The sequence below is a fragment of the Diorhabda carinulata genome, chromosome 5, assembly GCF_026250575.1.
Source record: "Diorhabda carinulata isolate Delta chromosome 5, icDioCari1.1, whole genome shotgun sequence".
In the NCBI taxonomy this organism is placed as follows: domain Eukaryota; kingdom Metazoa; phylum Arthropoda; class Insecta; order Coleoptera; family Chrysomelidae; genus Diorhabda; species Diorhabda carinulata.
Genome location: NC_079464.1, coordinates 20,702,264 through 20,716,951, shown reverse-complemented (window position 1 = coordinate 20,716,951; position 14,688 = coordinate 20,702,264). Strand labels below are relative to the sequence as shown.

Sequence of the window (14,688 nt, the reverse complement as noted above, 5' to 3'; positions counted from 1 at the left end):
GATACAGATTCTAATTTTTGATATCCTCAAGGATTTTTGAGTCAATAATATCATTATTGCTCTTCACTTTAATATTTAATAATATTGGATTGAACTACTAAATGGCATAGTATAATAACTAATGAAAGGTTATGTCTAGTCCTAAAATGAATTTCAAAATTCTAAGACCAATCACAAATTTCTATAACGCTTTAAGTTAAAATCGAATCTTTCTCGTAAACTTAAAAATAGACCCACGAGTTTCTTAAAAAATCGTCCATTTTCAATTCTAAAATACGATGTACTCAAACTGTCAGTTCGAAAACAAAATTAAACGTAATATTTTTTTTATTGACAGTATAAAACAAAACCTTAAAAAATATCACTTTCATATACTAAACTATTTGTAATACCTTAATAAGTAATGTTTTTAAAATTCCCTATATGAAGAAAACTAGAAAGAAGCGTCATAAACATCTTGTCAATCACCAAAAACGTTGGCGCCGGCCACTCTGCGATCCGTCTTTAGATGTAAAGAGTATGAAATAGTCGACCAGTTTAGTGGTCGCTTATACAAACATAGTAAGTTCATCCACGACTTTTCTGGACGATTGCGCATAAAATCATTTCAATGCATACTGCGATCCCGCTCGTTTCAAAACAAAACACATGCGGAGATAGCATAGGTAACTAGATCGTATTTGACAGTTGTCACGTGGAATTTGAAAAAAGCGATTTTTCACTGAAAATGTACAGTGATCAACGTGATTCTTAATGGAAATCGTTAAACACATATATATCGATCAGAAACAGTATTAATAATATGTTTCGATACAAGCTATCTGTTGAAAAACTACCTTTTTGTAAAGTCAATATTTTCGTGAAAATCGCTATTTTATAAAATTTATATAATTTTCGGTATAATAAACGATATATAGTACTTACTTGAGTTTCAAACCACATTTTTAATGAGGACTAAAAGTTGACATTGCTGCCTGCTGCAACATTTTTACGAAAAATTCAAACGAGCACAAAAATACACACGATTCTCGTAGATCGACGACACACACAGAACAAAGTAACAAAGTCCTACGTAGCACCTTCTGTTACTGGATCGCGCACGAAAATACAGTACATTCTCAAGACCGGTCTAAATCTATCGGTCGAACTCGGTAGTGAACGGCAGTGTTCGGCCCACCTGCATAACAGGCCCGCTGCGAAAGGTTATGTTTAACCAGCGTTGTCAGTTCGTTGTAGTTGATACCTAGATCTGAAGATTATTGATGATTGTACATATAGTATATTACATTCCAACAAAGCAAGACTTTTAATAATATCACAGCTTGGCATCGCTGTAATTGAATGAAAAATATATCTCTCTGGTATCGAGCTTGGAGTTGTTTGTTATAAAGCGTACTTTCCCAAAAGTTGCTTAATGAATAATATTCTGTTGACTATTTCGAAAATTAGTTTTCATATTATAATGTAAAATAAAGAACACACTTTTTTTAAATACATATATTTACTAAGTAAAATTTATTTTAACGAAGAATGAGTAAATTTTAAAAAATACTGAATACTTCTAACACTTCTCATTATTTACTATATGTTCGATGTGGTTTTACCACATGTGTTGGACTTTTTGTGATTGCGAAGATAGGATGCAATGCAATAATTATATCCGGAGTGATTTTTGAAATAAACTGCTTTACGGATTTGATTCTACAGAGATGGAATTAGCCCGAAAGTAATTTTTTACTAGTTATGAATGAAATTTTTTAAAAACGCTTCAGGCATGATAATGGAATGTCGTTTATTGGTTTGATAATTTCTGGATTTTCTAAAAAGTACGATTTGCATATGCATAAAGGTCGTAAAGATAATTCTAAGTATGTTTCTGTTAAACGTAGAAATTTAAAGTTATGCATAAATTAGTTTAAAATATGGTATAAATACTTTTTTGTTGATAAATTTTGTTTTTTGGTTTAATAGAATATTTGTTGTTACTTAAAATATAAGAAAGAATTTTTATGAATGGATTTTATACGAAAAAAAAAACTCTTCACTGTTATATCTCGAGTATATTTTTATAAATATGATTATATGGGTGTACACTTATTTTAAAAGAATTATTTTTTCTTGAAACTTTTTATTTGTATTCAAATATGTATTCGTAGACATAGAATTCATTAGCTTTTTTGGAACGTCTACGATAGCCAAGGTAATAATTTTCTGGTAGATTAAGTCTATTTTTTCACGAATAAAAACTCATGGAAACGTATCATTTATAATTTAGTTTGTTCTAAGAAGAAATCTATGGCTATTAGATGTTATGAAGCTTGCATCAGATGTTTCCAGCTCACAGAGGATAAAATGCTAATGCTAATTGTTTTCTTAGATCTATTGGAAAACATAGAGCTCTTTAGCTTTTTTATATTACAAAATAAGGACAAGATTCTTTAAGATCTATCTTTATATACACCAAAACAGCTGTAAAAATACTCGGTTCTATAATTATTAAGTATAGGATTGTGTTAAATATTCCAGATGACCGTATTGACGTCATGGTGAAGTAGGTATAGGGGCACTAGGGGCATAAGGCCAAAGAAACGACAGAAAAAACCAATGCCAGTGTTGAGAAATCGAAACTTAAAGAAGTTGGAATAGAATTCTACGTTATGGCGAAGAACTTCACCAGATTAAGGATAGATTAAATAGTTTATATTAGAAAAATCGCTATAATAATTATTATCACTCATTATCTGTGCTTATACCAGTTCAATCGGGTTTAATTCGCAATGGCATGGTGGAGATCTATCTCCTTTCTCAATCTTCTTTCAACCCCTTGGCTGTGAGCAATTTCGACTCGTAATTTTAATACCCGCCATCAAATTCTAGCTTTTGTTATGATGTGGCGACTCGTGATCGTGGTTGTCATGAAGATTAGACCACTCGTGACGGAAGATTACGCAGCTCGGGATTTTAATTATGAAACGAAAAGTAAAAATTAAATTATATTTACTGTGTATTTCAATAAAAGATATTTAACATGCTAAACACATGAAGAAATGAAATGAGTCACACGGATTGGTCGCAAGTGACATATCACTGGAATTGGATGCCAATAAGTGTGGAGGGAACACTACTATGTAATTTTTTACCAAATAATCGGCCATTTGTGAAAAAGTTAAAGTATTGGGCATATCTACATTGAAATTATCCACAAAACATTGACTTACTTTGTCAGAATAGAGATGAGGTAACCCAAAGCAGGGACAGGCAAGTCCTTCATGGGACCAGAACCCTTCTGTGGTATCAGCTACAGAGCAATCAAAAAGGAGGTAGATAGGAGGAAAACCAATTATTAGAGCAACCAACTGAGATTGATAAAGGCAAATACTCTTCTGGAAAACTACAACCAGATAATATCTCCTGAATTTATCAAACTACGAATACTAACAGGAGTTCTATTGGGGCACTGTCAAATCCCTGAAGACGATTTTGTTGCACAGAGGACGAAACTGCTAACCACATTTTCTCGAGTTGTACTCTAGATCATTACACCTGGGAGTGCTTGGAATAGAAGACGAAGATCTCTGGCAATCCCACATTCTAGACTTTTCAAAAGTATTGGGATTAATGTATCAGCTGTAAAAATTGGGCTCTCCAGTATCGCAGCAAAATAGGAGGACACGTTAGATCCTTTGGGTCGCAGTGTATACAAGACCCCAAATCTTTATATACATACAAGGTAACCCAAATATATATTGAAGCCATTTGCCTTGAGAATCAGTTTTTGTGCTTTTTTTGGGATGTTTCCGGTAATATTAAAGCGATTTCTATTAATGGTGTGCCTTTTATAGTAAAATGCTCCTTATAAGTATGATTCAACAATTTCCGAATGTGCAAACTTTGTATGGGCTTTCGCATATGTCTGTAGTTGCTTTGCGTTTACATGCATTACTAAAAGCTTCTCTACCTAGCTTTTGCACATTTTCCAAATTATTATGATCTAGATCTTCCAAAAAATCAGCAAATAAAAGCAAACTAATAAATACATAGAACATGGAAATTTATAAACGAATTTAACTCCATCGGTATGGCACTTTGTGTCACTTCACTAAGCAGCACCAAAGAAATCTACCACTTTTTGTAATCACTGTTTTTCTAATTTAAAATCATAAATTACAAGCAATTTATGCTGACCTACCGTAAAATCTATTACGAATGCCATTTCTAACTTGTCAAAAACACGTTATCTGTTGCAGGTGTATATTCAGAAATTCTAGGTTTTAATTTCTGGATTCTATTTACAAGTGGATTAGGTAATATTCTTAATGAATCCGTCACGAGTTGTGTATACTCGGACTACCTTTTCGTTTACCTGAATTATCTCCGTTCCGAGTTGTTAGTTGAGTCATCTCAATGGATTAAAAATCGTCACAAGTTGCAGCGCACCCCTTCAAAGACATTCATGTCTTCATGGTAATCAGACAAGTAGATTCAAAAATTAATAAACTACCTTTAACAAAATAGTTTGCATTGTCGATGTGTACTATTATCAGTCTGCACTGCTTTCCTGATGGTAGATTTCAACCAGTGAATAAATGATTTGAAAAATTTTTTCTTCAATTTGTAACAGTGTCATCTTGCCCAAATTTATTAGTGTCTATCCATGTTTCATGTAAATAAAATGTATTTTTTCTTTGATTTCTCATTTCTTTCTATTAATTAGTTTCACCAGCAAAAATCTATTTCTTTCAGAAGTTTCTATTGTGTGCTTCGACTCTTCTCAGGGTAAATCTTATCATCTCGAACCGTGGCAAAAGCTTTGTCTACTGTCGGATATTCTTTTCAAAAGAAGAACGCATGTACTTTCCTTCCAGGTCTTTCTTTCATATGATTTTATATTTGAAATTTTGGTTTTCCTGGAGCTCTACTCGAAACTCGCCACATTTCTTTTCCTCAGCACCAAGCGTCCTACACAATAACAGTTTTACATAAATTATTATTTGTAAATGATTTGAAACGATTAAATATAAATGTGTTAAATGACCGATTTTGCGACTTGTACGTGGCCCTTCTGGGTTTTCCATAATCACACTAGAATTCACAATAGATTGCAAGTTGCTTCAATTCACACCATTCACGTGGACCTGGGAGTGCCCACAGTACAAGAAATTATCCAAGAGAGGATCATCAAACACCATAAAACTATAGAAATCTACCAAAATCCACTACTAGTGTGGTTAGCACCAAGAAACGTGAAAAGACTGAAAAAAAGTTAGCCAATAGACCTAATATGAGGTATAAGAGGTTGCATCACTGGATGTAAGTCTCACCAAGACATTATAAATGTTAGATTATCTAATACTCTTCAGCAAATTAACCCATAGGATGTAAAAAATATCCTGATTGTTAATAAAAACTTGTAACTCTCTCTGCATTTTTTTCTTCTCCCTTTTGTTCTGACCAGGAGTTTCTATTGAGATCATAGCCTCCAACAGATTCCCTGGAGTTATTCCTCCTCCAAGTCTGCGAGAAGCATGCCGAAACGCGGACATATAAGAATATTCATTGGTTCCTGTTTTGTTAGCCACTCCAGGAAAGTCTCCGTGGTATTCTCTAACGCATTCATATCCATATCCAGATCCTTATCTGGATCAAGAAGTAATTTACCTCTGTTGGTAGTGGATAAACCATTCGAGGAATAAGTTGGTGTTTATCCACTCAAATATCCTCAACTCTACTTTGATCAGTGTGTTCTATCTTTTTGACGGTAGAAGAATCTTCTGCGCTGGAAACGAGATAAGATGTTCCTCCCTTTGGAGGCATTTACACTCTGGACGTTTAATTGAACCTACAGATTTTCTTGAGAACCGCATCGAACGTGAAGTAGTGAATTTTTATATCCAAATTGACCGGACTTTTTATCGATATTCAGTTAGTTTTGTGAAGTACCAACTAGTTCTGGTTTACGCAAACTGAACATTTATTGCAATATTGTAATAAATATTCAATATATGTTTGAAATATTTTCTTATAGTTAATATTTTGAGAGCCCGTGGAACTGGCCAGTCCGGACCTGTTTGTTACCTTTTCTTTCGGGATATTTATTATTAGACTAAAAGTATTATTTTCTAAAACAATTAATTTAGTTTTAAACAAAATCATTGTTTGATTTGCTAACCTCTTTAATATAATTAAAACAGTCAAGAACTTTATTGGTACAACTGGCAATATAAATTTTAGTTTCTTGTCAATACTTATAATTAGGCTACCAATACCAATTTTTAGCAACAAGTGTATTTTTGTATCTTTTATATCCAATTATAAAATACTATTTATCGATATTCAGTTAGTTTTGTAAAGTACCAACTATTTCTGGTTTACGGAAATCGGACATTTATTGCAATATTGTAATAAATATTCAATACATGTTTGAAATATTTTCTTATAGTTGATATTTTGATAAAACTGTTTTAAATAACATTTTTTCATTAAGTTGACAATCCAACTGTTTTTTAAATATTCCTGGATTGTGTTGACGGGAAATCGTACTCTCGTTCAACAACTACCAGCGGAAGTGGTTATCATAACAGTGGATATAATCGCAGTGATTGGGAGTCGGTATATATTGCAATTTGTGCCGTTTGGTATATTAAACATAAACTCATGTGGTTCTTGATAAAAAAAATGAGGAACGTTAATGTGAAAGAATATTTGGCGATGTGTACTTTACGTTGTATATTTATGTTGTTAATTTATATTTATAATAAACTAGTTGATCCGGCAAACATCGTACTGTCTCAATCGATAAACTTTAAACAAAAAAATCTTTTTTTTATGAAAACAAATAAAAAAATGCTCGGTATTAATGAAGTTTTATTATTATTTTCGATTAATTACTCATGATGTTGCTTTCTTACAAAACAGAGTTTTTCTCTGTTTATGAGGTTCCAATTTGATATATATATTTAAGTCTTTATCAAAATATAAAATATAAAAGACTTAAAGGAAAGTCGGAACGTAAAATTTTTGTCTATCTTTTAAAAATTATTAAAAAAACTAATTTTGAAACAGAAGAGACCTAAAATCAAGAACATTTAGAAACATCAACATATCAAAAGGTCTAAGAAATAAGGAATTAAAGAAATTCTTCTTTTATGGAAAAGTCTTATATTTGCTCCATCACTTAATACAACTTGTCTCGAACTGAAACATTACTCCAAAATTACACAAAATACCTACTAATAACACAAAAACTTTTTTTGTACGGAGCTTTCCACGATCGTGGACCTGCGTAACTGGCCAGTCCGGACCTGTTTGTCTCCTTCTTCTTTCGGGATATTTAATATTAGATTAAAAGTATTATTTTCTCAAACAATTAATTTACTTTTAAACAAAATCATTGTTTGATTTGGGTAACATCTTTAATATAAGTAAAACAGTCAAGAACTTTATTGGTGCAACTGGCAATATAAATTTTAGTTTCTTGTCAATACATATAATTAGGCTACCGCTTAAGATTTCAAATTCTGGTGGTTGCGCATATTCTGATAAAAATTCGCATTCGATGTATCTCTACAGTTTGTTTTTCAATCTCGAAAGGCGTAGGTCAGGGTAAATGTCAGCTGCAAAACAATGCATTCGAGTAATCGTTCTAGATTAGCGATCTTATTGGAAGCTACAGCGAAACACCTGTAAATAATTGGATGTAATCGAGATTTCAAAATTGATTTAAAATAATATATTTAATAATTAAATATAAAACGTGTGATTGGGGAAAATATGAATAAATTAGATGAAAATTATAAAACTACACATAAAAAAAATATTCTTGACAAATAAAACCAGGACCGACTTTAGAAATATTTCAGAAATAAATGAAAATGTCTATATATAGGCGAGGAAATAAAGCACAAAAATTTTTGAGCATTAAGACGAATCAAGATGCAAACAAAACAAAGCAAAAATTATGGATAAGAAATGAAAATTATTTACATTTTTGAAGGGGAAAGATGCATCTTGAAAATTTAAATTTATAACTGAAAAAACATCACCGGAAGTCAGTTCAATTTTACTAGTCAGTGGTTTTCGAGGTCGCTGATCACTAATATCACGACAGATAAAGTCTTCGAAGTACCTGGTGCCCAGGATGGCCGAGATTGGTCTTTGCCAGCTACATTATTAGATTATAAGCGTTTTCGTAGTGGGATTGTGGCAAATTGTACTAACTCTACCAGGTACCTTAAGCCCAAGATGGCCGACATCTTCGTCGCCTATATATATATATATATATATATATATATATATATATATATATATATATATATATATATATATATAAATATCATGACCTACGAGGTGCCTGGTGTCCGTGGTGGATGGTTTATACGTCCTCTCTTGGAGACCACTAATAGGGGAGAGGATCTAAAAGAACATGAATAGTCCCCATCAAAATGACACAATTGCCTGGCCCACCGAGCATCATGAATATAATATTTTGCGGATGCAAAAACAATTGTGTTTTGAAAATATTGTCATGCAGATTCTTAATCATTTTGCGAGTACAGGGGAACTCAAAAGTATTAACATTAAATAAAAACTTCATCATTCAAAGACAGGCTAGCTGAGTCTCTTCTATTAAAGGCAGCAACGGATCCATGAGGCAACCGGGTTCAAATTTACTCTTTCTACTTCAATAAAAATATTCATTAAGTATTAAGTCATACCGAGACTCAAAGAGAAATATAGTGGAGTTAAATATACAAGGTATATCCACAAGTAAGTTTGGTTATTGTACAAAAATCTACAATTGTTCACTAATTTTTTACATAGCTTCCAAAATTTGGTAATTATCTAGATTAGGTTACACCCCTCCAATTTCGTTAAACTTTTGGTAAACTTTTTTATTATTTATTTTACGAAAAGTTATTTTTTATAAAAAGTTCTGCATGGCCCAAAACCTATAAATCAATCATCAGATGATAAATTTTTTCAGTCGTATACGAGGTTTGTCAAAAAATGTGATTTTTGCTCTAGAGTAAATCCATATCGAAAATTTTTATAAAGAAAAGATGTTTAGAATTAAAAATCGTGAAATTATGAACATTTTATACTTGTCACCCACTATTAGCACAATCTCAATTTTCTCTTCCAGACTTAATGTTGGTGGCATGTCAAACTTTTCATAAACAAATACGTCTGTCAAACATAAAACTGTATAATACGGATCTCAAAAACTATCAAAAACACTGTTAGACTGCCTAAAAAAAAGTGTTTAAATACCGTGGCATTTTTTGAAATACGATTGTTGACGTTTTTTCGAATGTTCGCAAAGCCTACTTTAATTATTAGTTTTAAAAAATGGCAGTGCATCCTAGGTTAGGTAATTATGCATTAATGTGCAAACTTAAATTTCCAACGTAATCGCAGAAAAAATGTTGAAAAAAATATTTTTTTAATGTAAATAAACAATGTTGAATATTATGTTAGGTTAGGTTAGGTTAGCTTAGGTTAGGTTAGCTTAGGTTAGGTTAGACATGCGAAACTAAACTATGATGTATAAATTATTTTTCTTTTTCTGGAACTTCAAAGTTGAAGAACTATGTGAAAGGATGATTTCCGCGCCCTACATAAATATATATCAAATTTTTCAGCATAATTTTCTCTATAACATACTAAAATTTTAACGAAATTGGAGGGTTGTAACCTAATCTAGATAATTACCCAAAATTTTATAGGCACGAGATTTTTGAGACAAATAAAAACAAATATTTATAATTGAATATGGGTTTATTGTTTTTCAAAATACTCTTCATTTAGATTAATACACTTTTGAGAGGGTTTGAATCAATTGTCGAAGCATTTTTCCCATTCCGATTGAGGTACCTCCAAAACAAGTAATTGGAACTCCTCAACTGCTTCTTCAGGTATAGAAAAACGTTGACCCATCAATTTGTTGTTTAAACTGTTTAAAAAAAAGGTTTTGTTTGAACTGATGTGTATCGTGGTGGTGAATGATTTGTCTTCCGCGATTGGTTTCCCTGATTTTTTCGAAACCTTCGGGTTAACAAATGCTTGTGTACCATTCAGAATTGACCAATCTACGTTGCTCCAATAGAACGATGGCGATATGTCCAGTTATTTCGGAATAACCATTTGCTTCGTACGCGAATAACTTTTCTTGGATTTGGCTCGACTTGGAAGACACATACAGACACGATTGTTGCTTAGTTTCGGATTCATATGCATATATCCATGATTCATCACCTTTCATTAACTCATATACGTCTTTTGAAGCAGCGCCGATTGAATTTTTTCATCATTTATTTGCACCAATTGACAAGATCTTTTTTTTTGAGCGATTGTCGAATTATCCAAACCGAACAAATTTTTTTTACAGCCAAATATTTACATCTTTGTGGCCATATCCAAGCGCGGATCCAGGAAGGTGTCATGTGGGTCATGAGCCCCCTAATCCCTAATTAATTAACTTTGTTTTTTGATTCAGTAAAGTAAAGTAAAGTTTAAAGTAAAAATTGCGTAAAATTCGACATTATGCTGTCAAAAACAACGTAATTAACTTATATTTTGTAGGTAAAAGGCTTAAAATGTCTTTGGGGGAGGACTCGTCCTAATACTTATGATCCCCCTTTGTCTAGAGCCTGGATCTGCCCTTGGCCATATCTCACAGCTTAAGTATCAACCCTCATAGTGTGACACAAGTTTATGTATGCCTAACAGCTCGTTATCATGTTTGAAGTGTTAACCCCAAAGGATTTTAGGTGTATGAAGAGAACAAAGTCGCTAGGAGCTAGCTCCGGGCTGTTCGTCCTAGACAAATTCCTGTAGAAATTGTTTTATCACGTTCCAATTGTAACGTTAGATAGTATCGTGGAAAAACAACGCCTTTTGATAGTAATCCCCGGCGCTTGATCTGTATTGCGCGGCGCCATTTCACAATTGTTTGACCTCGTGGTAAAAAATCAATCAGTAAAAAGCCTTTTTGTCCCAAAAAACGGTGCACATGGCTGATCTCTAGGTTTAACTTGTAGCCTGCCAAAAACTGTGCATTCTCGATCGGTTGTATGTTGTGGTTTTCAGTAAGAATTTCTGGTACCCTGCGTGAGCAAAATTTTCGAAATTTCAGTTTTTCATTATCAATTTCATGAAATAGTGATCGTGGGGTTTGAAATTTCATAATAAGAACACTAATTGTGAACTTACGGTTTTGCTTCTCGTCAATCGCGTGAAACAATTCATCAGTACGAAAAGACGGGCGTCCAAATCATTTTTCATTGTTCACTGGATCATATCCTTCTAATAATTGAATTACTCATAACATTTTATCCATAAACCTCGCAGATTTACCGATAAATTTCAATTGGCTTAACTTTTGCATTTTAAATTAAGGCTGACATCATAAAATAGCACTATAAACATCAAGTAGGTAGCAGCGACTGAAATGGGGTATATTTCGTTGAATCAGGACTGCCAATCATACTCGGAACTTCAATCTCAGCGCTACCGCTGATGGAAATAGAAACGGACTAACATTGTCGACATACCTCGTATTTTATCGTGTTCTTTAACCGTTTAACCCTCGTATATGTGCTATTTTAGTATAGTGAATTGATAGTTATATCCTTATAAAATCTTTTTGGGATTCTTCTTCTCCGAACTATAATTGTAACTATAAACTAAGAGTTGAGAAACTTCTTAAAACTGTTTGTTTCTCACTCTTAAACTGTTTCCTCCAGTTTTGAAAAGAAAACTCATATTAGATCATAGTCTAGGTACATTATATAAAAGATATTTAGCAAATAAAAACCAAATAAATCAAATTTATTGACAATCTATATTAGTCCAGTAAACAACGGTAAAAATATGGGTAATTTTGTACTTTCGCGGTACCCTCGTTTTATGGCTCTAGAAAATTGAAAAAATCATCCGATTTCGACGAATGTTTTTTAAGTCTACGTTTTTACGGCGGATTTATGAAAAAAAATTTGGGTTTAAAAAAAATTAAAACATATTGGTTAGGTTAGATTAGGTTAATAATATACCATTTTTTTAATGAAAATCTTCAATTTTTCAAAGTTAACTTTTAATATCGTGTACTTGATTACAATAAGTGATTTTTAGAATGTGTCTGTTCATATAATTTTAATGATTACTTAATTAAAAAGGTACAAACGATTATATGTGAGGAAAGCCAATTTTAAGAGAAATTGTATTATTTTTAAACATAAAAATATGATAAACCAACATTTTTGTATAATTTTTCTCAATTTTTTCGTCTTTTTAATGTAAATTATGAAAAAAACTTTATTTGTATTATTTGGAACAAAGTTATCAACAATTATACGTGAATGAGTGCATTTTCATGAACATTTAAAGCCCTGAAACCAATATAAGTTTCCATTTTTTATTCCCATAATTTTTTTTCGTAAATCCGCAGTACAAACGAAGATTTTGAAAAAAAATTAATCGAAATTGGATGATTTTTCGATTTTCTAGAGCCAAAAAACGAGGGGACCGCGAAAATATAAAATTACCAAAATATGGTATTTCTTAGAATTCCAACACGACGCATAAATTTGCGTGAAATTTTGGAATTAAGTTCTATTTATCCTACCCTATGTCAATTGTGCAAATTATTGTAAGAGGTGAAAACTACCCGTTATTTTCAAAATTCAATAAAATAAAATCCAAAGCATTTATAGAAAGTTAAAAATACATTTGTAGGATTAAAATAAAGATCACATGAAGCTTAACGATACTATTTATGTTTTCAATACTCAATCAATGTGTTTCAACCCTTAAAAATGAACCCCTCTTATGATAAAATTAAAACAAAAAACAATTATAGTACTATATCTTACTTTATTTATTTTCAAAATATTATTTTTATTGTTTTCAACTCAAATGCTCCTTTGTCTCAAATTTCGCACCCTTAAAAATCATCCCTTGTTGCATAAAATTTGAAAAAAAACATTTATGATCCTATTTATAGATTTAAAAATATGACTTATGTTAAATTGATATTTTATGCAGTGCTTGATTTGTAAATGATCATTTTGCATATTTTCATCCCTTAAAAACAACCCATCATGTAAAAAACATTGTAACGATTGTAGTTTGGAAATAATTATACATATAATTATAAAAAAATTAACAAATTAATGTACAAAATAAATAAAAGTTAACAATCATCATTAGCACTGTCTGTATTCTCGTCTTCGTCCTCTTCTTCACCATTTTTAAGACATTTTTCACCAGAACATCCATTGCAAATTGAGATATAAAAATGTCCAGTTTTCGGGCAGCCAATTGATGCACGCCATCGTTTTGTGTAATTTCAAAATACCATTTGCAAGAGTTCTTCAGTTGGATTAATATTTTTTATTAAGATCAATTAATAGCCAGTAGTCACTGGGGGCCAGATCTGGACTATACGATGGATGAGGAAGCATCGTTGCCATCGAATTCATTTTTTTTTAGCGAAATTAGTAGATTATTAGGTGCGTGATGGAAATAAAGAAGCAGCTGAAGAATAATTAGAAAGACTAGATAAAATCATGACGCTTTTCGTTTTATTCATGGCATAGATGTATTTCAAGTCTTTTATAAGTGAAAAGACTCGTTGTAGGAAAATCCGCGAGTGTAGATGTCCAAAAAAGTATGCTTAGTAAACTGAAACAAGAATGTGGTGGAGGATTCACTCCAAATTGGAAGGAATGTTTAAAGATATGGAAATTAGTAAAGATATAAACATTTAAATGTTAATACTCGAAATCTAGCCTATGATATGACTGTCAGCATTCCCAGAATGGGCTATTGGCCGACTTATCAGGCTTTGGTTGTCATCCTTTCTGATCAGATGGTGAGATTTCAGGACATTTTTAAGGATGTCTATCTTAGTGTAAAAAAATCCAGTGGCAACCCACATTTTGATTGAGAGCTACATTCAAAACAGGACCAAAGGAATTAGTTGTTCCTTATTTCAAACTTAAAAATTTCATCATAAACAATATGACTTGAGGAGTCACCTCAGTTAAAAAAATTTAGTGTAATCAGGATTTAAATTAGAAAAATGAGACTAAAAATTTTTTGAAATTATTTTTATTAATCAAAAATGTAACTGCAGAGTTATTCATCTATAATATTTCACCTAATTTTTCTCTAAACGTCAACAATTTATATTTTATGGTTGATGGTACTAAAACAAACATTCCGAATGGAAACAAACATTGCATTTCTTACATGAGTAAATTGTTCGATTTTTGCATCTAACCAATCCGAATGAAGCTTATATTTTTCTGTACGCGCTGGGCGTGGTCCATAACCAGATGATTTTGTACCATAATGCTGCAGAATGTCATCCTTGGATCATCCAAACAATTATGGCCAAAAACACATTAAGCCACCACCATCTTTGTTACAATCCTATATGTGGATATGAATTGGCATTATTTATACTTTTTGGAAAACCGATTCGCGGATTTTGGGTCACTTCGAACACCATTTGTCAAAACTGTAATTATTGTCATTCCATCGGACCAAATTCATTTCCCCCATTGGATATTATTTGACACTTATCCCCTGCTTCTCGAAAAAACACCTGCAGGATTTCATAATTTACTTTATTTTCACATGATATCCCTGTTCCCAAAGAACCTTTTCGGTAAGTTTCCTCACAAG

General features: G+C 32.0%; 1 protein-coding gene and 1 pseudogene across 1 annotated transcript in view; one reads left to right on the top strand and one right to left on the bottom strand.

The window, feature by feature from the left end:
* The window catches only part of LOC130893941 (uncharacterized), a 61,029-nt gene extending 59,876 nt beyond the window's left edge, over positions 1-1,153 (bottom strand). Inside the window, exon 1 of the mRNA XM_057800402.1 lies at positions 925-1,153. Coding sequence (XP_057656385.1) covers positions 925-942 — 18 coding nt within the window. The 5' untranslated portion in view covers positions 943-1,153. The remainder of the gene's footprint in view (positions 1-924) is intronic.
* Positions 1,154-11,871: 10,718 nt separating this feature from the next.
* Positions 11,872-14,028, top strand: LOC130894536 (cullin-4A-like; annotated as a pseudogene).
* The last annotated feature ends 660 nt before the right edge of the window (positions 14,029-14,688 follow it).